Genomic DNA, 21,582 nt, shown 5'->3' with positions numbered 1-21,582 from the left:
ATGATTTCTTCCACGCGCGATATCTTAGATTGCGATCAACTCATCATGTTCTCTGCTAGGTATGGATGGCACTTTGGTACATCAGTGAAGCTCAGAGGGAGGGTTAGGATTTCCCGTCGCGGCCCTCGCCGACCATGATGTGATTTCCCAAGCTAAAGATACAAACGTTGACTATGCTTTTCGTCACTACCAAAATTTGGGGCTAGAAAGTCTGCTTCGAGTCTTATTTTAAAAAGATCTAGCACACCACAAATACTGCAGATTTATACTCCAGCACCTATGACCATCGCTTACACTTTGGTGGGATGAATGGAGATATTCTGATGGAGAGATGGATAGAGAAATAGAGAAAAACGGTCAGGTTTGATATTTTTGCAGCATGATGAGATCTTCCAGTGGCTCCATGTCTAAGTATGCGAGAATCAGCGCCTTTCTTGCCTAAAGAACACAAGGTTCCCTTAAATTGCTGCTCAAGCTCTGTTGTACTTTATGACATGGGTTTTGAGTCGCGCGCAGACAGAAGCTCCAGTTCGCATATTACGGACTTATGCCGAATACAGGAGAAGCTGAGGCGGCACAACAAATCCCCGAGTATAGCATACCGAGGCAATGGTGAGAACAGCTATCAGATACACTCCCTCCATTCGTGGGTACATAAATAAAGTCTTAAGTCTGATCAGGGTTATGATTATTTCGGTCCATATCCATCCTACTTCGTTGAATACAATTTGTTGACACGACGCCATACTAGCTCGGCCTCTCAATCCTCTATCATGCAGACCTCTCTGATCTTACCTCTCCTGCTCTCGACTGTCTCTTTGGCATCACCTCTGGTGTCACGGGATAGACAGCCTGATTGGATCGCAGGAGAGATCGCATATGCTGAAACCTACGACATTACCCTTCAGCCGAACCATATGGATATCGGTAAACGAGGCGTGCTCCTGGCTCGCTATAACGACGGCGAAGGCCGTTACCTAGGTTCCGACGGCAATCATCAGTACGCCTCGGGTGTCAAGTGCTGGAACGATTATTTCGTTGTCGAACAGAACCTTTACAACGACCCTTGGCGCCAGGCCTCCAGCAAAGTTTACTGTACCAAGAGCCAGTCGTGCCAGGCAACACAGGGCGTCAACAACCAGGTCTGCGAGATTACTTCTTTCGAAATTTCGGCTGGAATCACGGCCGAGTTCGTGACTGCCAGTATCAGCGTTGGCCATCAGACGCAGACTTGCAGCGGATCGACCTCTTTGACTGCGTGTACCTGGAACGATCAAGGGTGCCATGTCATTTGGAGCCAACAGCAGATGTTGAGCCAAAAGGGGTACCAAAGACGAAGGTGCACAAGTAGCAAAGGAGACTACACGGCCTGGACTAAATTCTTGGAAAAGAAGGCTCCCACCGAATTCAAGAATTACGGTTGTGGAAGCTCCTGCAATGATAGCTTCTGACTCGAGGATCACCCTTCGGCGGCGCATTATGTGGAAGTTAGACAGCTGCGCACGTACGTTGTCTTGACATCGCTTCTTATGTCAGTAGCATTGACTTCGTCAATTCCTCAAGTCTGTGGGCTTAGGCTTGTCTGGCCAAGGGGCTAGGGAATTTTTGGTACTTGGGCTAGGACTAATTCTAAAGCCGAAGGCAAGTTATCATACTCGATTACTGCGAAGACTATTTAGCAGTAGATAAACAGGGTATATTGCTTTCTAAAGTATATATCAAGTTAAATCCAACTTTAGTCACCGAAACTATTCTCTTTTAGCTGGTTGCCCTGCCACAAATTTACATCGATCGTTGTATTTGTGGCTAGATTGAACGATGCGTTTTCTATAGGTAAACTATCTGTAGTAAAAGGAGCGCCAGTGGACAAAACACATCAGGAGTTGATCTCTACAAAATCAAGAGGAAAAAGGGGCATACTTGTACCGTTTGTTCAATGAGTCAACAAAACGCCAGACTGGAGGCTTCCCCCCCCCTGGGTCCCTCTGAGCGGAGTTCCAAACCTTGAAAGCCCTACTTTGTCCTAAATCCTTAAGTATAACATAAAGTGCACATGATAATCTTAGGACCTACGCATTTTCAAGTCCCACCAGCTAAGATCTCATACATGAGCTGGCTGCTGAGCCCATCGGACCGCTTTGCCATGGTTCTTGTATTTGATTCCCGCCAGAGTTAGTCAAGCTTAGGCTTTCGGACTCCTTAGCTATCTTCCATGCGGTTGTCAGATCATTCGATCTCAATGGGGCAGAGCCGGCATTGCGTTTGCCTCCAAGGCCTCGAGGAGGGGGCTCGCCCTTATGTCTGATAGCTGCGGATTGCTATGAAACTGACTCGAGGCCTATGCTCGCTGACGTATATAAAGTTAATCTTCTTGAATGTTGGAATAAGTCTCCTCTACTCTTTCTCATCCTAATTACATTCGGCTTACTGTTTTCAATGGCCTCTTGGAGTATTTGAGAAAGAAGCCTTGCACAGAACCCCGCCTTCTCGAGCATTGCCAAGGAAGTTCGAATAAACAATATCAGCAAATAAGAGAGTGCTTCTTGCCAGAAGAAAAGGCGATCAAATGGGATGGCGGCTGGCATGTCAAAGTTATGAAGGCTTCCGCCGTTACTTGCCTTTTGGCATCTCACGCCGGCATCGCTATGGCCGCTGTCGGCTGCAGAGTCGAGCTTCTCGATGTCTACTAGGCTATGGTTGGAAGTGGTTGTGTTTCTTTCCAGTTGTCTGCAATCATCTAAGATCCCAACTAGCGCAAAGGTCCTTACACTGTTTATGCCACAAACGACTGCGGCCTGAGCCTGGAGGCCAAGACTCGCTTTGCTGATGGATACACTCTCTGCAATGGGGGGTTGGGTTGGGTTGGGTTGTTAAAGCATTTTCTGAAACATTCACGTTTGTTTGCGTCTTGTATCCGTCTAAGCTTCACACAATGTGCGGATAAGGATAGAAGAAAGATTCAGCTATGTGGATATAAAGGTGACGTGGGTACCTAACATTGGACTCGATCATGAGGAAGATCTTTGCGAAAGTTTAATAGCAATTCCAAGAAATTTAAGCCATCTTGGGGAACTCCCCAAAGGCTATCTGCTAGCTGTCATACCGAGCGGTTTATTAGTCATGCTGTCGGTAATCCTGCCGTACATGGGAGTGGGTGGCTTCCTGTACTTTGAAAGTCACAGAAATGTAGTAAAACCGCCTAGCTCAGTCCATTATGATTGCGTCTCTCAAATTCCATCGCAGGCTGGCAATTTCATGTGAAGTAATTTCGGTCGCGACCGTTGAAAGATAAAAGTATGGCTGGAACGCAAGTCAGCATCTCTGGGTCAATGAACTCCGACGAGTAGGACTTATTTCACCAAATGTCACTGCACCAAGCCTTGAGTACTATGTCAGTCAGTGAGTTCAGGACAATTTCGATTTGATTGCTCTTATTCACTGCTGTTGTTATCTTTGGGGCATGATTTAGTCAGCGATACCATGCTTTTTAATCATGAGAGCATTCATCTCTTTTCATCATCCTGGCACAGTTTTCCCTTCAAGTCTGAGAGCAACAAGCGATGAGTCGGGCGTCGTGGGGCTTGTCTGCGGTACGCGCTTGCAGGAGCCTTGAAGCTTATGATAGCATTTGTTCCGTTTCGCAAAGACTGTGGATTGAGATTTGTGTCCAAAAATCTGACAGTGACTGTCACCACGTATTCCGCTATATATGTAGAGTCTCGCGTATTTTACAGTGTACTTTTGGTAGAGGAGTGTCATTGTATCTAGCCGTGTGCTTTGTTTTGTACTCATATCAATACTCGAGTTCGGTTTTTTCTTGCTGTCTAGAATGACTTATAACTAGAAGCTTTGCACACGGAAAATATCCAGAATGCGTAAAACAAATAGTGCTTATTGAATATATCAAGACCAATACATTGTTTACGGGACCTTAAACATCAGGTCAATAGCAACTATCAAACTCGACGACAAAGTATATAAAGTGTAAGGAGAAGAATTGTTACAGGAGAGTAGGTAGGAAGAAAGGAACAAGCATTACTAGTACTAACAAAAGAAAAACAGGCTTCTTATCTAGAAACTAAAGGGAGCGGCGTCTGCATTGTTCGGGCAGCTGCTCACAAGCTGGTCTCCAACGACAGACTGGGAGTTTGAAACGACAACGCTGCCGGCGGGATTCGTGAGCGAGAAATTGAACAAGCCACAGTTCTGCGCGTTGACGAACAAGATACGAATCGGATAGTATTGACCAGCAGTCGCAGTAAATGTAAAAGTACCCGAACTGCTTGTGTCGTAGTAATTGACATTTTTGTTATAATTTGAATTACTGTAGCCACTTTTGGCGACGCTGCTGCCCAGCCAGAGATAGACGCTATCGTCCACACCGCTGAAGCTGAAAGTGTAGGTTCCGGATGTAGCAGGATGAAAATAGCCAATATGCTGCACGATGATGTAGTTGGATTCTGATACAGTAGTACCATAAACATTTCGGGTCGAGGTGCCACAAGACGATGACAGACCAACTGTGGTCGTTAAGCCCCTATTATTGGGACTCTGTCCGCTGAGTACGGTTTGAATATTGAAGTAAGTTGTCTTCCAGTTTGCTTGTGAGGTTGCGTCTGAATTCTGGAACGGGATCTTGCCCGCCTGACTGGCGGTGTCGGTCGGAGCTTGTGACAAGCCATAGTACGCCCATAGCAATCCAGGGGTGCAGCTCGGGCTCGGCGTCACATAAGTGACAATAGTGGTCGTGCCAGCTGGGTTGGTCTGAGGAAGGGTTGTTATGCCAGTTTGGGATGCTGTTGAAGTTACGGTTGTCAGGGCGCCGGTGATGGGAACAAATGTGACGACGGTAGTCGTGCCAGCAGGATCGATTTGAGGCAAGGTCGTAACACCCGTTTGGGTAGCGGAAGAGACCACAGTTGTGATGGCACCGGTTATGGGAACAAATGAAACGACAGTTGTAGTGCCGGCGGGATCGGTTTGGGGTAAAGTTGTGACGCCCGTTTGGGTAGCTGAAGACACAACCGTTGTGAGAGCGCCAGTGATGGGAACAAATGTGACGACGGTAGTCGTACCCGCAGGATCTGTCTGTGGTAGGGTTGTGACACCAGACTGAGTTGCGGAAGAGACAACCGTTGTTAAGGCACCGGTGATGGGAGGCACGAAGCTGAGAACTGTGGTGATGCCAGCTGGGTCAGTCTGTGGGAGAGTGATCACACCCGTTTCGGTTGCCGTTGATATAAGCGTTGTAAAGGCACCGGTCAGTGGCACAAAGCTGACAACTGTGGTAGTACCAGTTGGGTCGGTCTGAGGCAATGTAGTAACTCCCGTCTGAGCTGCCGATGAAATGACTGTGGTGATGAAACCGGTGGCTGGAGGAACGAAGCTAACAACTGTCGTAATACCCGTTAGATCGGGTTGGGGAAGCGTCGTGATACCCGTCTGAGTTGCCGTTGATACAACTGTTGTAATGCCACCGGTAAGTGGCACAAAAGTGACAACAGTGGTAATTCCGGTTGGGTCGGTTTGAGGTAGGGTCGTGACGCCGGACTGAGTTGCAGATGAAACGACTGTGGTAATAAAGCCTGTGGCTGGAGGAACGAAGCTAACGACTGTAGTAATTCCGGTTGGATCAGTCTGTGGTAAGGTTGTCACGCCTGTCTCAGTGGCCGTTGAAACCACCGTTGTAATAAAGCCGGTGGCTGGAGGTACAAAGCTAATGACCGTAGTGACGCCCGTTGGATCGGGTTGAGGCAGCGTAGTCACTCCTATCTGAGTCGCGGTAGAGACCAGCGTGGTGAGTAAGCCTGTGGCTGGAGGTACGAAACTGACGACTGTGGTAATTCCAGTTGGATCAGGCTGAGGTAGGGTTGTCACGCCTATTTGAGTGGCCGTTGAAACTACCGTGGTAATAAAGCCGGTGGCTGAAGGTACAAAGCTAATGACCGTAGTGACGCCCGTTGGGTCGGGCTGGGGAAGTGTAGTCACTCCCGTCTGCGTGCCTGTTGACACAACTGTCGTGAGGAGTCCAATGGCTGGAGGGTTAAAGCTGACTATCGTAGTCGTGCCAGTTGGGTTGGTCTGAGGTAAGGTAGTAACACCCGTCTGCGTACCTGTCGATACTAGCGTCGTCAGGAATCCTGTTGCTGGCGGGACGAAAGTAACCACAGTCGTCGTTCCAGCAGGATCTGTTTGAGGCAAAGTAGTGACGCCTGTTTGCGCACCAGTCGAAGTTAAGGTTGTCAAAAGCCCTGTGGCTGGCGGAACGAAAGTAACCACAGTCGTCGTTCCAGCAGGATCTGTTTGAGGCAAAGTAGTGACGCCTGTTTGCGCGCCAGTCGAAGTTAAGGTTGTCAAAAGCCCTGTGGCTGAAAGCTCTGTGGCTTGCGGAACGAAAGTAACCACAGTTGTCGTTCCAGCAGGATCCGTTTGAGGCAGAGTGGTGACTCCGGTCTGACTGGCGGTAGATGTCAGAGTACGGACGACCCCGATACGAGGCACGAACGTGATCACAGTAGGAGGTCCGCCGGCCGTTCCGGGAGAAATGGTTGTCAACCCTGTAGTGCTGCCTGTTGAGGTAATAGTGACTGGAGGAGTTGTAGTTACGAATGTCACTATAGTTGGCGTGCCACCTGCAGGTCCGGGAGGAATTGTAGTCAGGCCAGTTGAACTTCCGGTTGAGGTGACAGTGATTGGTGCCGGGGGAGTTACAAATGACTACTGTTATCGATATAAAGTCGTCTCCGTCGCCAATATAATAGGGAAGCGTGGTAAGGCCGGTTGTACTCGCCGTCCGAGTGATGAGAGTTAGCAAATAAGGTCGGGCGCCGGTTACCGAAATGCCGGGTGTTGGAGGGAACGTCTGAACAAGACCGGTCGTAAAGGTTGTTCCAATAGGCCTAAAGCTAGTCGTAAGGGTAATGACGGTCACTGGTTCCCTGGTAATAAAGGTTATTATAGTAGTCGGTCCGCCGCTAGGGCCTAGCGGCAGCGTTATGAGACCCGTGGTAGTTACTATTAATAGCGCACATACCCATTCAAATCAATTAAACAAATAAGTTAAACAAATAGTTAAATATAGGAATTTTAGTAAGTTAAATAATTAAATATTATAAGGCCTTATATTTAATATATTTAATTAAATATAAAATTACGTAAAAAAATGAAAATCCGGGGCCGGGCTAATTAAAAATTAATATTCCTAACTACGCCCTATAAAAGTTCGTAATTAAAAATATAAATATTTATAGCAGGATTTGAACTTACGACTCCTTATTTATAACTATAAGTTCGGTATTATATTACTTAATTAAATAGATTATTAATAATTATTATAAAGAAAAAAGCCTAAGTAATATAGAGTACTAGATTTAGTATTTTATTATATTTAGGAATTTAAAAAACTTATACTAATTAACTAATACCCCCTTTTTTTAATATTAATAAAACTAATAAAATTACGTACTACTATTTCTAACTCTTTATAACTATTATAATTATTATTAAAATTAATTAAATTATATATTAATTAATTCGCTATATCGTAATTAATTAATTAGTAATAAGTCGTATAATCTTTAGTATATAACAATTACTTCGGATTACTTTATAGTTATAAACCCTAACTAACGCTAACTTCGTATTATTAACTAACCTTAAGAATTATAATAACCTCCTCGCCCTTTTAAAAATAATTTAAAAAAGGAGGATTTTTATTAATAATAATTTAATATTATAAAAGGGTATAAAATTAAAGAAGTTATAAATCTACTTAAAAAAGGTCTTTATTTAAGAAATTTATAATAAAAATAATCAAAGTAAAGTTTTTTAGTTTTATTGTTATTATAATAAAATAAGTATTATTATTTATTTTAAAAAAATAACTACGAGCTTAGTAACGACTTATTTAAAGTTAAAATACTAAGTAATAAATTTAAGCTTTAGTAAGTCGCTATATTTATTAAAATCCTTAAAGTACGACTCTATATTAAAAAGATAAAAACTTATCCCTAGTACTATTATAAAAAGCTAAGTAATAAGAATTAAAGAATTAATAATTAGGTATATTATTAATAATAATAACCTATTTATAACTTTTTAAAATCCTTACTTCCGGGCCCTCCTTTATTAATTAGATTATAATATTACTAACGAATTCTTATTATTATATAAAAGTATAAAAAAAGAGCTAAGTAAGATCTTTATTAAAAAAAAATATATAATTAAAATAAAATCTAGAAATTAATAATAAAAATTTACTTATTATTCGATCTATAGACCTCGCTAATATAAAATACTATTATTACTATTTTTACTTATTTTTTAAACTATACTAAGTAATAAATATAATATTTTATTATTTTATAATAATAGTATAGTACTTATAATAGGGCTAATATTACCTAAATTATAAAGTTTATAATAGATAATTAGGAATTAAGTAATTAAGTCGGGGTAATTATTTATAATAATACTTTAAATAACGATACTTACCTAGGTTATTTATATCCTATATTATCTTATACTTATACTTAAAAAGATATTCTTAATTAAAAAATTAAATATTACGGTTATATCCTTAACTTCGTTAATAAGGCCTTTTTATTTAATAATAATAAAGAGGTATTTAAATAGAAATTAAATATATTAATTAATATTAAATAGCTTTAAAAAGATCTTAACCTCTAATATATAAGGGGCCCTATTAATAAGCTTTAAAACGTCGTTAAATTTATTTATTTATTATTTTAATAATATAAGGCCTTTTTCGAGGTTAGTAATAAGACCGATAAGAACGATATATTTACTTTTTTAAAAAAATCGTTATAAGAACTTATACTAATACTTAATAATAATATAAAATAAAATTTGATATATTTTATAATATAGCGCTCTTTATAAAAAAGAAAATAGATCTATACTTTTTTAATAATTAGTCGAGCTTATAAAAATCTAAAATAATAGATCCTTATTAAAGACGTTTTTAATAATAATAATTAGTAATTACTAATTAAGCTAAAAGTAATACTTAAGCTATTTAATTTTTAAATAATAAAATACTAAAGCTAAGGTAAAAAAGATAGTTATAACCGTTTATAAAAAATAATAATAAGTTTTAAATATTTTATTAACTATTTTAAAAAATAAAAGAGGTTATATAATGAACTTTTTTTAAAAAAAATAGATCTTATAGCTTTTTAAATCGTAGTATTGTAATCGTAATTAACGTAAATAATACTACTTTATTAGTAATTAGCTCGTTATTAATTTATATCTTAACCTCTTTTTTAATCTCTAATTTTAAATAATATCCCTTATTATATTTAGTTTAAGTATATATTTAAAGAGCGAGTAGAGCTACTTTTTAATAATAATTTTAACTCGCGAGGATATTTCTAATTATTAATTGTTAATACTTAGTAAGTCCTTAATAAGTATTATATTAAGTTAAATAACTCTTTACTCTATGCTATAATAATTATTTTTTACCCTAAATAAGGATTAAAATAACTAAAAAAGAGGTAAAATATACCTAAATAGAGCTATTAGTTATTTAATATAAAAAAGGGGCTCTATAATTATTAATAAAAATAGTATATAAACGAAATAATAAGTCCTCCTCTTCCTCGTTATCTAAGTTCTCTTCTTTTATTACGATAGTTATAAACTACTTTTATTACCTTTATAATTCTAAAAAGTATTATAAAAGACTCGTAATATTAATAATAGTTAATATCTTAAATAATAAAAATAGTAATTAACTACGTACCTAAGCTTAATTAATATTACTTATAAATTATCCCTTAGCTAGTCCTTAACTTAATTTAATAATAAATTAACTATTAACTAACCTATTTAACGTTAAATAAGCTTATGCTTAATATTTTTACGATCTTTATAATAATAATAAACTATAAAAAAGTATTTAACTTTACGAAGTTAATTTTAACCTTATAATAATTATTAATAAGATCTTCTATACTAAAAGAAGTTTAATATTTTAAAAACTAGTTTTATAATAGTATTATAAAAATAAGAGGTTAATTTTTTAATTAAAAAAGCTAATTAAGGTTAAGTTTATAAGTTAGTACTATAAGGACTTTCACAATAGCTTTATTTAATTCCTAATTAAAAAATTAGTTAAATTAATTAATTATTTATTAAATAAGTTAAATAATTAAATATAGCGCAAGAAATTAATTAAATAATTAAATATAAACCTTATATTTAATTTGTTTATTTAAGTATAAGCGCTGGCTATTAAAGTAAGAGTTATAGGTGGAGTTCTAGTAACGAAGGTGATTACTGTTTCGGGACCTCTACCTGGGCCAATGGGAAGAGTTGTCAGGCCTGTCGTAGAGGTAGTAGATGTGAAAGTGACGGGGGCCGGTCTTGTCACGAACGTGACTACCGTAGTAGGGCCTCCATTTAGACCAGGCGGGATAGTTGTTAGACCTGTCGTAGATGCCGTTGAAGTTACTGTTACAGGGAGAATGCCAGTGACAAAAGTCACTACTGTACTTGGTCCACCGTTAGGGCCCGGCGACAGCGTTATTAGACCAGTCGTCGTCGCTATTGAAGTCACGGTGATAGGAGAGGGTCCGGTAACAAAGGTGATAACGGTAGGTGGACCCCCAGGACCCCCGGGCACAGTCGTTAGGCCGGTGGTAGTTGCGGTAGACGTGACCGTGACCGGTGGAAGACTCGCCACATAGGTGATGACTGTGTTGGGGCCGCCCGGTCCTCCAGGTATAGTAGTCAAGCCCGTCGTACTAGCAGTCGATGTGATAGTCACTGGTGCCGGGCCTGTAGCGAAAGTGACAACCGTCGGCGGCCCACCATTTGGACCCGGCGACAATGTTGTGAGACCAGTAGTGGTGGCGGTAGACGTGATGGTGATTGGTTGCGGGCTGGTGATGAACGTGATAACTGTATCAGGGCCCCCAGGACCACCAGGAATCGTAGTCAAGCCAGTTGTGGTGGCCATAGAAGTAAGCGTCACGGGCGCTGGGCCCGTGGCGAAGGTGATGACGGTCGGCGGTCCGCCATTAGGACCAGGAGGAACAGTCGTCAGCCCTGTGGTGCTTGCGGTTGAAGTTAGAGTGACCGCGGTGAGCTGCGGTAGGGTGGTGAAGGTAATAACGGTGGGCGGGCCGCCGTTCGGACCCGCAGGAATAGTGATGAGGCCAGTAGTACTCGCGGTTGAGGTGATTGTAATTGGAATAGGCGCAGTGCTTGAAGCAAAGGTGACAACAGTAGGAGGACCGCCGTTTGGACCCGGGGGGGATGTAGTCAACCCAGTTGTGCTTCCGAAAGATGTGAGGGTAACCGGAGGCGGGCCAGTAATAAACGTCACTACTGTTGGCGGACCGCCGTTGGGACGTGAAGGAAGAGTTGTGAGACCTGTAGTACTCGCAGTGAAAGTGACTGTAACTGGAATGGGTGCGGTAGTTGTAGCGAAAGTAACAACTGTGGGAGGGCCTCCACTGGGGCCTGGAGGTAGCGTAGTCAATCCGGTTGTGCTTCCGAATGAGGTCAAGGTGGCTGGAAGAGGACCAGTCGCAAACGTCACCACCGTTGGTGGGCCGCCGTTTGGACCAGCAGGAAGAGTTGTTAGCCCAGTAGTGCTAGCCGTAGACGTAATTGTAACTAGCACAGGCGCGGTTGTTGTAGCATAGGTAACAACGGTAGGAGGGCCTCCACCCGGCCCCGGAGGGTATGTTCTCAGCCCAGTTGTGCTTCCAAATGATGTCAAGGTGACTGGAAGAGGACCGGTCGCAAAGGTGATGACGGTCGTGGGACCGCCGTCTGGGCCCGGATAAAGCGTCGTAAGACCGGTCGCGCTGCCGGTCGAGGTCAACGTGATAGGCTGAGGCCCCGTCACGAATGTGACAATTATAGGGGCTCCGCCATTTGGTCCAGGTGGAATAGTAGTGAGACCGGTAGTGCTTGCGGTAGATGTCAAGGTGACAGGAAGCTTGGCTGCCGGCGGACCGGTAACGAAGGTAACTATCGTAGCAGGTCCCCCGTTGGGCCCTAACGGAAGCGCTGTGAGGCTAGTAGTAGATGCAGTAGACGTAACAGTAATTGGAGGAGGCCCCGTTGCAAAGGTAACGACAGTTGGTGGACCGCCGTTAGGCCCCGGAAGAAGAGTTGTCAACCCCGTTGTGGATGCTTGTGAGGTTATCGTCACTAGAGGTAAAGGTGTGGTAACAAAGGTAATCACAGTCGGCGGGCCACCATCAGGACCGGATTGAAGAGTGCTCAGGCCAGTGGTAGATGCGAAAGATGTTATGGTCACCGTTCCCGGGGGTTCTGGAGCGAAAGTGACAACAGTAAGAGGGCCTCCTTTAGGCCCCGGGGGCAGAGTCACCAACCCAGTAGTGAGGGCGGTAGAGGTGATTGTTACTGTCTTTTGGGAGTTGAGAAGCGAAGTGACGAACGTGACGACAGTAGGAGAATCTCCGTTGGGACCAGGGGGGATGGTTGTCAAACCAGTCGTAGAAGCAAGCGACGTGATCGTGACTGGGCCAGACTGAGGGGTCGCAAAGGTGACCACCGTCGGAGAACCTCCATTGGGACCGGGAGGAATGGTTGTGAGCCCAGTTGTCGACGCGACTGATGTGATGGTCACTGGAGACAGCGGCGTAGTGACAAAAGTAACCACCGTCGGAGGACCACCATTGGGACCGGGAGAAACGGTTGTCAGACCAGTCGTAGAAGCAAGAGAAGTGATAGTGACTGGGCCAGACTGAGGGGTCATGAAAGTGACGACCGTAGGGGGGCCGCCGTTGCGACCAGGAGGAATAGTTGTGAGCCCAGTTGTCGATGCGATTGAAGTGAGGGTCACTGGAGACAGCGGCGTGGTGACAAAAGTGACCACGGTAGGGGGTCTTCCATCAAATCCGGGAATGGTACTCAGGCCAGTTGTTTTTGCAGACGAGGTCACTGTAATAGGACCTGTTACGAATGTAATTACCGTAGATGGACCGCCATTCGGACCCGGGGGGACGGTTGTTAACCCGGGCCTACTTGCGAGAGAAGTGACAGTAGGTAAAGAACTCCTCGGAGGCTTTATATAGGTGATAACTGAAGTTGGATCTCCCGGGTGTTTTGGCGGAATTGTTTTGGCTCCCGTCTTGGAGCCTGTCGACGTAAAAACAACTACACCAAGGGTTTCAGAGGCGGTCAAAGTTACCGTTGTCTTTGACGTGATAGTTCCGCCTATGACAATATCGGTGGTGGTTAGCCACTCAGTCCACGTCCTAGATAATGTCAACAAAAAGCGCCCATGTTGAACTTTTGGGAAAGGCTCACCTGGTCTTGGTTGAAGTCGCGACATTCCCAGAACACTGGATTTCGAAAGGTTGGTATTCAACCACGACTTTGGCATCTATTGGGCAGGGAGAGTTACTACCCGCCGGAATGGCAACAATCCTCGTCAAAAGACGATGAAGAAAATCGGAATCTTCCACTTCATCTTGCCTATCTTGTGACTGAAAAGTCAGTTCGAAAAAGCAAATTTGGTCTCCAAGTCCCCAGAGTTCTACAACAAGGAAGAAAAGCGAGTTTTTGAGACGATGATTCCCTGATGCTTTGACATAAAAAAACAAGGACTGTTTTTAAATTTCGAGTGCTCGATTTCCTAAGTGGACATCGCATTGCCGTTGAAGCTGAGCCCGCTTAGGAGAGCGCCAAACCCATACGTGTTTCTGAAGTCAAGTGCTGTTGCCATTCGAGCCAACAAATTGATCGACAGAGTGACTTCTACACTACCATAAACCTGAGCTACCTACTCCGTACCTGTAATCAAAATTGTTACTGTAGCCCCAAGAACCTTGTCCCCGCCATTTCCAACCATCTGCTTCGAACCGGATGCAGCAATAATACTAAGAGACAATATCGCCTGTTTACATTATGAGAATATCTTCTGTAAGCAAATAGCCAATAGTAGTTCTGGACAGGAAAAGAAAAGGAGCTGTGGTACAAGTCGACCACCCAGAAACGAACGCCCTTCAGAGGAGGATTAGTTCAACTCAAAGCCGGAACGTTGGATGGATCCAGTCTCGCCTCTTGCCGATTAAGTTTTCAGTAACCTGCATGTATATTATTTCGTCCAATGGAAAAAAGTCTACGAACTGTTCTAAGGACATCTTGCTTCTGCATGGAAACATGGAGAAAGACGATTAGGCTAGGGCATGCCTTGACTAAGATCTCATTAGCTGTAGTGCACGGAATTACTCGACCGTCACACTAGACGATGTCAAACCGGATTAGAAATGATTGCTTATTCAAAGCAGGTTTGGATCGTTTTCTGGTTGAGACTGCATTCCGATGTAGCGACCCGAGATCAGAAGAAGAGGGGACAACGGGCGGCGATAATCATAGTGGGTGCAATGCATCCGGATGTCCGCCCATCTAGGTGGTGGTGGCTGTGCTATACGGTATGGTCCAATACTGACTCCCGACCATATAAGGTTTGAGAAGGAAAGACATCAGTGAATTTTCGGGCCAGATGCCATACGAAGGCTGATCAATTTCGGCAAGCAGACCTTTGTCCTAACTTCCGTTACATAGCGCCCGGCTAAGTGACTTGCCTGACATAATGAATGAGCAAGCTAGACCATCTTCAGAAACCGGTCGGTTTCGTGTGGTGATACGAGAGCACCGCATAGAGACTGAACTGAGACATTATCTATAACGCTAAACATCGCCCGGCACTTGGGGAGCGCTATGTTGTGATGATGTCCTACCTGCCTAGATCCAGCCCCAGGCGCGTCAAAGGGGTTAGGCCTATCTGGTGATGTTCGGGGTTAAGATACATAATCTACATTCCGATTCCTTGGCTTTGACGCTAGGTAGATGCATTGGGCAAAATTGCTTGGTACAAGGCGGTAGGTCATTACATTCGTGTCTGATTCTTCATTATGATCCTTCACAGTCGATGCAGCTTTCATTGCTGGAAGAAATTACGGATGTCTGCACTTAGAATAGCTCAAAGACTACATGCCAAGTAAGAGATATCAAACCAAAATGAGTCTTCACTTTCCTTCAAACTTAAGCGGACTGGAAGATTGGTAGCAGTCAAGAAGCTACATTTGATCCCAGCTCATGTGTTGGAACTTGTCAAAGCTACCCACATCACATTGAGAATTTCTATGAAATGTCTTAGACTGAAGCTGCGATCAGAGCCTGAATTATGTGATGACCAAAGATGTGCAGACAAAGAGGCGAAGAGGCATGTGCCTTTGTGAAGAAACTTCGAAGTTGTCAGGATCAAGTCAAGTGAGCCAAAGCCCACACGCTACCAGCATATTTCCATATTTCCATGTCTTGGAGCAGTTTCAGCTAGATTATTGTACATAATTTTGAATCGAGAGACTTTTTCCAACTACCTCAGACAACTAAGACCTGCTCTAAGTAATACACCTTCCATCCAAACCCAGCACTTTCATGGTCAGCTCTCGCAAGGCGCTTTTGACACGTATGCGAGCTTAAGAGTGCCAATTATCCGTACCGGACCTCATTTGCCCCGATTCTTTGTTCTTCTGGCGGTATGCAGCGATCGCCAAGTTAGTAGCTAGGCTTGATAACTCCGGCAACTCAGGATTCATGTGACCTCGCATCGCTCTTGATGACACTGAGGTATTATAATCAAACCATGGGACAATCACTTGATAATGGGCACTTAAAAGACGACACCAAACCGTGAAATCGTAGGATTGATCATTTCACCTTGTGAATTGGGAACAGTCGAAGGGTCTCGTGGCTTCCCAGAAACACCCCCCTCCCCCTCAGCTACCCCCTTTGGCGAGTGATTGTTTTCCTTTGCCCCTCAACTCAATCTTGAACACGACGACTTATCACCATCTCGATTCATTATTGTTAATCCCTTTCACTATTTTCTTAGCTTGCCACATATTTGGTCGACCTGAAACCTGTAGCGCTTGTGGCCATATCGTTTTACGTAGGTATGTTGGGCGGCAACATTGTCTACTGAGATTGAAACGTTGGTATTATCAACAGTCGACTGTTCAGTAAGCTGAAAGCCCTCATAAAAGCTCAGGAAACTCTAATACAGAAAATAATTACGCCTTCACATCAAGTCTTGCGCCAGTACCTTCCAGTAGGCCCGAAATGTCTCCTGGTATTGGTAAGTGAACCTTTCCCGTCTCAAGGCCACTTCGTTGTTGCAGGATGTTTAACACAGCTGTTTAACACAGCTACCGCGTCGCCTGCGACTCTCGGTAAAGTTGGTAGCCCCGGTAGTTCCCCTGCATCAACCAAAGTTGCTAGCGGCAGTTCAGGCGGTGGTGGAAGTGGTGAAAGTGGCGAAGGAGGCGGAGGAGGGGTAGGAGGAGAAGGAGAAGATTCTGACGGCAGCAATAGAGCTTCACCAACGAACAGAGGTATAGCTTCAGGCGCAGCGATCGTACAAGTCCCAACGGCCAGTGTCCAGGCCGAGGTTAGTGAAAGCGAAAATATCAACTACCGGCTGTTACTCCGTAGATCTTAATACCCTTTTCCCTTTCCCCATCATTTAGTTTGTGACCTTCCCTCACGTTTTCTTCTGGCAAAGTTACTAACAGACTCAAGGTTCGGGCCTATCCGAACCAAAAGAGGGCTCTACACTAGACCTGTGAGGATTATGCTCTCCCGTCACTCCTTGCTCTCCAGCAAATCATCAACTTTAGCATACGAGCACGAACATTCAGAGGCCAAACAAAACTTGGGGGGAGACCAAAATCCATGTATTTTTTTCATTAGGTTGCTGCTCTATCCTGAGCGAAGCGTGCGTGCCAAAACAAAACTATGAAGAAAAAACAGTCCCATCCGATCCGTCTCCAACGCAAACCCATGTTGATGATCTAATCCGCATCTTTCCCGACCAAAACCCCCTCTCTTGATGCGGTCAAGTTTCCCTCTTCTTTTCCGTGTCGAAAAAGAATCACGAAACCTCATTATAGCCCTGACCGTCCCGGTGTCCCAGAAGCAGTCAAGGGCTGGAAAGGCAAGTGAAGAACTCCTGCGGCGCAACCTTCCGGTGTGGAACCCCCCCGTAGCAGAAAGACAAGGAAAAACGGATCCCCCCCAAAGTAAGAATCCAGAAACACCCCGATTCCCCAAATCCCTGATTTTTTGTGTGATTTTTTTTCGCCGTGTGAAAAGAAGAGTCGTCTTGTGTGCTTTGTACCAACTCCCCGGATGTGTGTTTCCCAGTCCCAACCCATTCGAGTCAAACCAGATGTCGGAATCCACGCCCACGCCGTATTGTATGCTTGCAATTCGAATCATAGGTTGCCCTCCGACGCTTTTGGCACCCGAATCATTCCATGACCAGCCCGAACGGACATCTGCCCGAAAGAACAGAAAAACGAATCGCCCTGCTCCGTGTTCACAGTCGCCTGAATTTCCCAGATCATCCGAAACAGTTCCTTCACGCTGTGATCTCCCTGCCAACACCCTAAACAACTGCTGGCCCCCTCTTTCGTGTTCATTTGACATGCATCTCCTTTTACCCCGTAGCAATACTGTTCGACTCCGAAGTTGCAGGATTCGGCCCCTGCTTATGGTGTAAAAAGAAAACTCCTCAAAAGATGCCGAAAGACACCCTCACTCCGAGTACCGTGTCGAGACCGAGGTATATATCAAGTTTTCGTGACCGTGGAAAATCAATCGATGTTGAAATCAAGCTGAAACCCCACCCGCGCAAACCTCCTAACCATCATTCTCTTCCTGTTCAATTCCATAATTGCGCCAACGTTTCCAAAAGACGTGATGCGGTTCAAGGCGTCGAGTTCTTCTAGCCCCAGACGCTCGCGGGAGGCTGGCTCAGGCCGGAAGACTGGGGGCCCCACACCCCATTTCCACGGCCCCAACCGCCAGGGGATGCCAATGGAGTGGTAGATCTCTTCGAGGACGGGTTCGAGGCTCCAGCCTGGTTTCCTGAAGGTCGGGTGCCAATGGGAGCAACGGTCTGGCCCGATTTGGCTCCAGCCGGAAGCTCCTGACGCGGCGGGGAGCCGCCAGGCGAAGAGTTGTTGGTGCGGGCCGCAGCCTGGTTGACCGCGGACTCGAACGCACTCTTGTTGTTGCTCGGAGCGTTAGGCTGAGGGCTGGCAATGCTGCCACCACGCGAGCCTTGTTCGCCCGGGGGTCCAGCAATGGGCCCGGGACCAGCATCAGTAGCCGAAACGGGAGTGTGAGCATCACCGTGAGGAGGCGGGCCGCGAGCCGGATCGTAGGTCAAGGGAGATTGACCACGCAGGCTGGAGGGGCCGCTGTGGGTCGGGACACCAGTGCGCACGACTCCGTTCTCGTCAACATAACCTGCCTTCTCAGCAAACGGACCCTCGCCGTACAAGGCGCTCCGCTGACGAGCAATCAAGTCGCGAGTCTCCTCCTCGGACATGGCCTTGGCACCGTAGGGGATGTCAGAAACGACGGCTGCGCGCACAGTTGATTAGCATGGCTTCCTCCGAAATCTCTCGGTATTACGGGGAAGGGATGGACGAAGGATCTTTCAGGATAGCATCTTTCGACAGTGACATGACGGGGCAGCAGGATGCGCATGATGGTGAAACCCCTCGGCCTGAATTATCTATTTTTCTGCTTTGCTGGTTCCCCCCTGGCATATGGAGTATGTGTGCTATACAGAAGAGGGCGGCCTACTTCGTTGGTATTGCTGCTCAGTGTGCAGGTTTCGCAGTTCCCGCTCCCGTTGGGCGGCCATCCTTCTCTTGGCCTGCATCATCTGTTCCGCGTCGTTGGAGCCTCGGGAGGGCTGGTGGCGCTGGGAGGCGTAAAAGTTCTGGAGGTTCGAGTTGGGGTGGCCTCGGGCATCATCGAACTGGTTCATCGAGTGCGGTCTGGGACCGGGACCGGCTCCGGCTCCCATGCGTCCGGCTGCGCGTTACAAGTTAGTATCGGGAAGGCTGCGGTGATGCCCGCCAGTTGCGGGCAGACTTACTGAAGTCGAGGGATTTTCTGGCGGGACCATGACCGGCGGGACCCATCTTGGGACCACCAGGGGTTGGGTACTCACGTCCGCGACCGCCCATGCCGTATGACTTCCCGCCCTTGGCGAGATTCTCGTACGCACGATCAACCTCTGTAGGCCTGGCAGTCAGTGTCCGCACCACATCTATAGTAATTATCTCGTCAGCCTTGCTCTTCCTGCGCGCGGCACACTGTAGGCGCGGGTAGACGATGGACAGACGCCCGCGCCATGGTATTGGATTGCCGCGCGCCGAAGATTTCGAGATGACCTACCCTCGAATTGGTAGAAGAATGCGAAGTCGTCCTGGGGCGTTGGGCCGCTGGCACCTGTTGGCGAGAACCTCGAGTCAATTCCGGCGTCTGGTTTTGCGATTTGGTGCTGTTGCGACAACTGGGCCGACTCACCAGCACGGGCAGGAGGCGCTTGGTGTTCCCAGTTGTTCTGGCCGGGATTGGACCATTGAGGGTTGTTCTCGTAATAGGACATGGTGATGCTTGTGGTTGAGGGAGATGAAACCCGGTTGGCCACAGTTGTTGTCTGAGAGGTCGAGACGAAAGTGCCGCGCGAAAAAGGCAGGTCGAGAGATTTCTGATCCTTTCTTGAAGAAGGGAAAAATCAGTTCAGGTCTTCTCAAGGCGATGTTCGAGACCAGAGGCGCGGTTGAGAAGCCTCAGGGGGAACGGTGTCGCAAAGGGATGGGTTGAAAGACGGCGCCGCAGTGTCAGGGGAGAGGCCAACGGGAAAGACAGGGAAAATAAATTTTTGGGTATGGGCGGCGGCGCGGTTAAATGTCTCGCGGCTTTTTTTGCGCAGGGGTTGTAGCGGACTGACAGGGAAACCACTCACCAAAGGGGAAAAGAGGGACGGGGGTTGTTCCTCGAAGTTGTTGCGCGGGCTCGAGTCAACGATCAACGGGTACGAAAGCAGGCGAGAAGTAGAGCAAAGAAAGACTCTTTTTTTTGTTGGCCAGAGATGCGCAAGATGAATTTCCTTTGCAGCGGAGTTTGGTGTGAGGGTACTCGTTTCGAGGTGGCGGTCGTCGGCTGGTGCAGTTTGAGGTGATGGAGAGAAATCAGGCGAATGCTCCAAGATGGAGAAGAGCAAAGAGGTATGCGGGAAACGAGACGACGGCGAACTGGCGGGTCGAATCGGACGTATGGGTTAGTAGGTGGGTGGGTTGATGTGTGTGAGGTGGTCTGGGTATTAGAAGGTAGCGTCCGGGTCGGACAACCTAAGGTACCTAGGTAGAGTGATGCTGGTAACTATGTATCTTTCTCTCTCTCTCTCTCTCTCTCTCTCTCTCTCTCTCTCTCTGGTGTTCAAGGCCTGTGCCTTGACTTGACTTCGGACCGTGGCAAGGCGATGTGGGACTCGAGGCAGTGAGAAGAAGTCGAGCAGTCATTGCCAGCAGAGCAGGCAGGGCAGGGAGAGAGTCACAGAGAGAATGATGATGACTTTTTGCGTTTGCTAGTGCAGCCAGTCCCGGGGTGGCAGGATCAAAAGAGGCGAGCGTGGAAAATGGAATCAAAAATACAAAAATACATGAGAAAAAATGAGTGGGAGAGCCAAATGTGAGAGGGAGGAGCAGAAGCAGTAGGAACTTGGAAAGGTACTTCGTACGGGGGCAGCACAGCCAAGCCGATGCGGAAGGAAGGCCCAGTTCCAGTTGGCAGTCGCACAGTGGGCGGTGGTCTGGTGGAGGAGGACACAGGAGGAAGTGGTAGGCTCAGGTTGTCTCTGTATCCGTACGAGGTACTGTGACTTGCAACTTGCAACTTGCACCTGCACTTGGGGGAGTTCGGCAGCGACAAGTTTCCGGCCAAGCACCAGAAGTGGAGGAGGAGGAAGGAGAATACCAATGTGAGGTAAGGCAGTCTTGGGTACCTTGGGGGGCACACCGGGGCAGCAGCGACTGCGAGGAGACGAGGCAGGGATGGAGGGTGGAGGATGGGGGTGGAGGGGCGAAGGAGATGGAAGTCGAGGAAGGTGCCAACTGGATACCGTATTTTACTTCATTACCGTGTACGGAGTACACTAGCACTGCACCGACGAGAGAGGCACCCGACGCACAACCCGCACATGCCCTTGACCGTCTAACACTTTTACATGTCGGAGCATCAAATTTCTATGTGCTGGGCGGGCACTCTGTATTCCTAGGTAAGTGCGGACGTATCTACCTAAGGTATCATACGTTATCTGTCCTACGTACCTAGGTAGGTACCTAACTCGAGGTGCCTTGCTTCACCTTAGGTTGTGGAAGGTTTCTGCCTTGGGTACCTTGCCTTGTTGCGGATATGCAACAAGTAGAAGGAGCGAAGGGGGAGGGCCGGGGAGGAAGGGTGTGAGGTGCACTTCCTCAACATCGAAATGCTGGGTGGGAAAGACCAACTGCGACTGCAACTGCAAACTGCAACGGCGACTAGGACACCAACTGGGAATCTGGGACCAAGGGGGGCCAGGGACGAGAGACGACATTGGACACTGCACTTTGAGCAACGGGACGCTAGCGCAAGAACTTGACGGGAACTCCATCGCTGAGAAGGAGGAGGACGGGGTGGGGGTGGCCGAACCGGAGGAAGGTA

General features: G+C 46.1%; 6 protein-coding genes across 6 annotated transcripts; 3 read left to right on the top strand and 3 right to left on the bottom strand.

Moving 5' to 3' along the window:
- Window positions 1–773: 773 nt before the first annotated feature.
- On the top strand, window positions 774–1,451 carry CABS01_03457 (uncharacterized protein; the record flags this gene model as incomplete). The annotated part of the gene is made up of 1 exon (XM_060536832.1): window positions 774–1,451. One exon carries the CDS (start codon window positions 774–776, stop codon window positions 1,449–1,451), a length of 678 nt encoding a protein of 225 aa, XP_060392751.1.
- Window positions 1,452–2,679: 1,228 nt separating this feature from the next.
- Window positions 2,680–2,799, top strand: CABS01_03456 (uncharacterized protein; the record flags this gene model as incomplete). The annotated part of the gene is made up of 1 exon (XM_060536831.1): window positions 2,680–2,799. One exon carries the CDS (start codon window positions 2,680–2,682, stop codon window positions 2,797–2,799), a length of 120 nt encoding a protein of 39 aa, XP_060392750.1.
- A 1,272-nt stretch (window positions 2,800–4,071) lies between these two features.
- CABS01_03455 (uncharacterized protein) lies at window positions 4,072–12,763 on the bottom strand (the record flags this gene model as incomplete). The annotated part of the gene is made up of 2 exons (XM_060536830.1): window positions 4,072–6,587; window positions 10,324–12,763. 2 exons carry the CDS (start codon window positions 12,761–12,763, stop codon window positions 4,072–4,074), a joined length of 4,956 nt encoding a protein of 1,651 aa, XP_060392749.1.
- A 3,168-nt stretch (window positions 12,764–15,931) lies between these two features.
- CABS01_03454 (uncharacterized protein) lies at window positions 15,932–16,516 on the top strand (the record flags this gene model as incomplete). Its single annotated transcript, XM_060536829.1, has 2 exons — window positions 15,932–15,971; window positions 16,224–16,516. Coding segments are annotated over 2 exons (333 nt in total), but the record flags the coding sequence as incomplete, so codon positions are not given.
- Window positions 16,517–16,776: 260 nt separating this feature from the next.
- CABS01_03453 (uncharacterized protein) lies at window positions 16,777–17,505 on the bottom strand (the record flags this gene model as incomplete). Its single annotated transcript, XM_060536828.1, has 1 exon — window positions 16,777–17,505. One exon carries the CDS (start codon window positions 17,503–17,505, stop codon window positions 16,777–16,779), a length of 729 nt encoding a protein of 242 aa, XP_060392747.1.
- A 298-nt stretch (window positions 17,506–17,803) lies between these two features.
- Window positions 17,804–19,486, bottom strand: CABS01_03452 (uncharacterized protein; the record flags this gene model as incomplete). Its single annotated transcript, XM_060536827.1, has 4 exons — window positions 17,804–18,447; window positions 18,673–18,906; window positions 18,971–19,144; window positions 19,273–19,486. 4 exons carry the CDS (start codon window positions 19,484–19,486, stop codon window positions 17,804–17,806), a joined length of 1,266 nt encoding a protein of 421 aa, XP_060392746.1.
- Between the last annotated feature and the right edge of the window lie 2,096 nt (window positions 19,487–21,582).

This window comes from Colletotrichum abscissum, assembly GCF_030869225.1.
Source record: "Colletotrichum abscissum strain IMI 504890 chromosome Unknown Scaffold_6.1, whole genome shotgun sequence".
In the NCBI taxonomy this organism is placed as follows: Eukaryota; Fungi; Ascomycota; class Sordariomycetes; order Glomerellales; family Glomerellaceae; genus Colletotrichum; species Colletotrichum abscissum.
The sequence above is the reverse complement of the archived record's forward strand: the minus strand, read 5'-3'. Positions and strand labels throughout refer to the sequence as shown.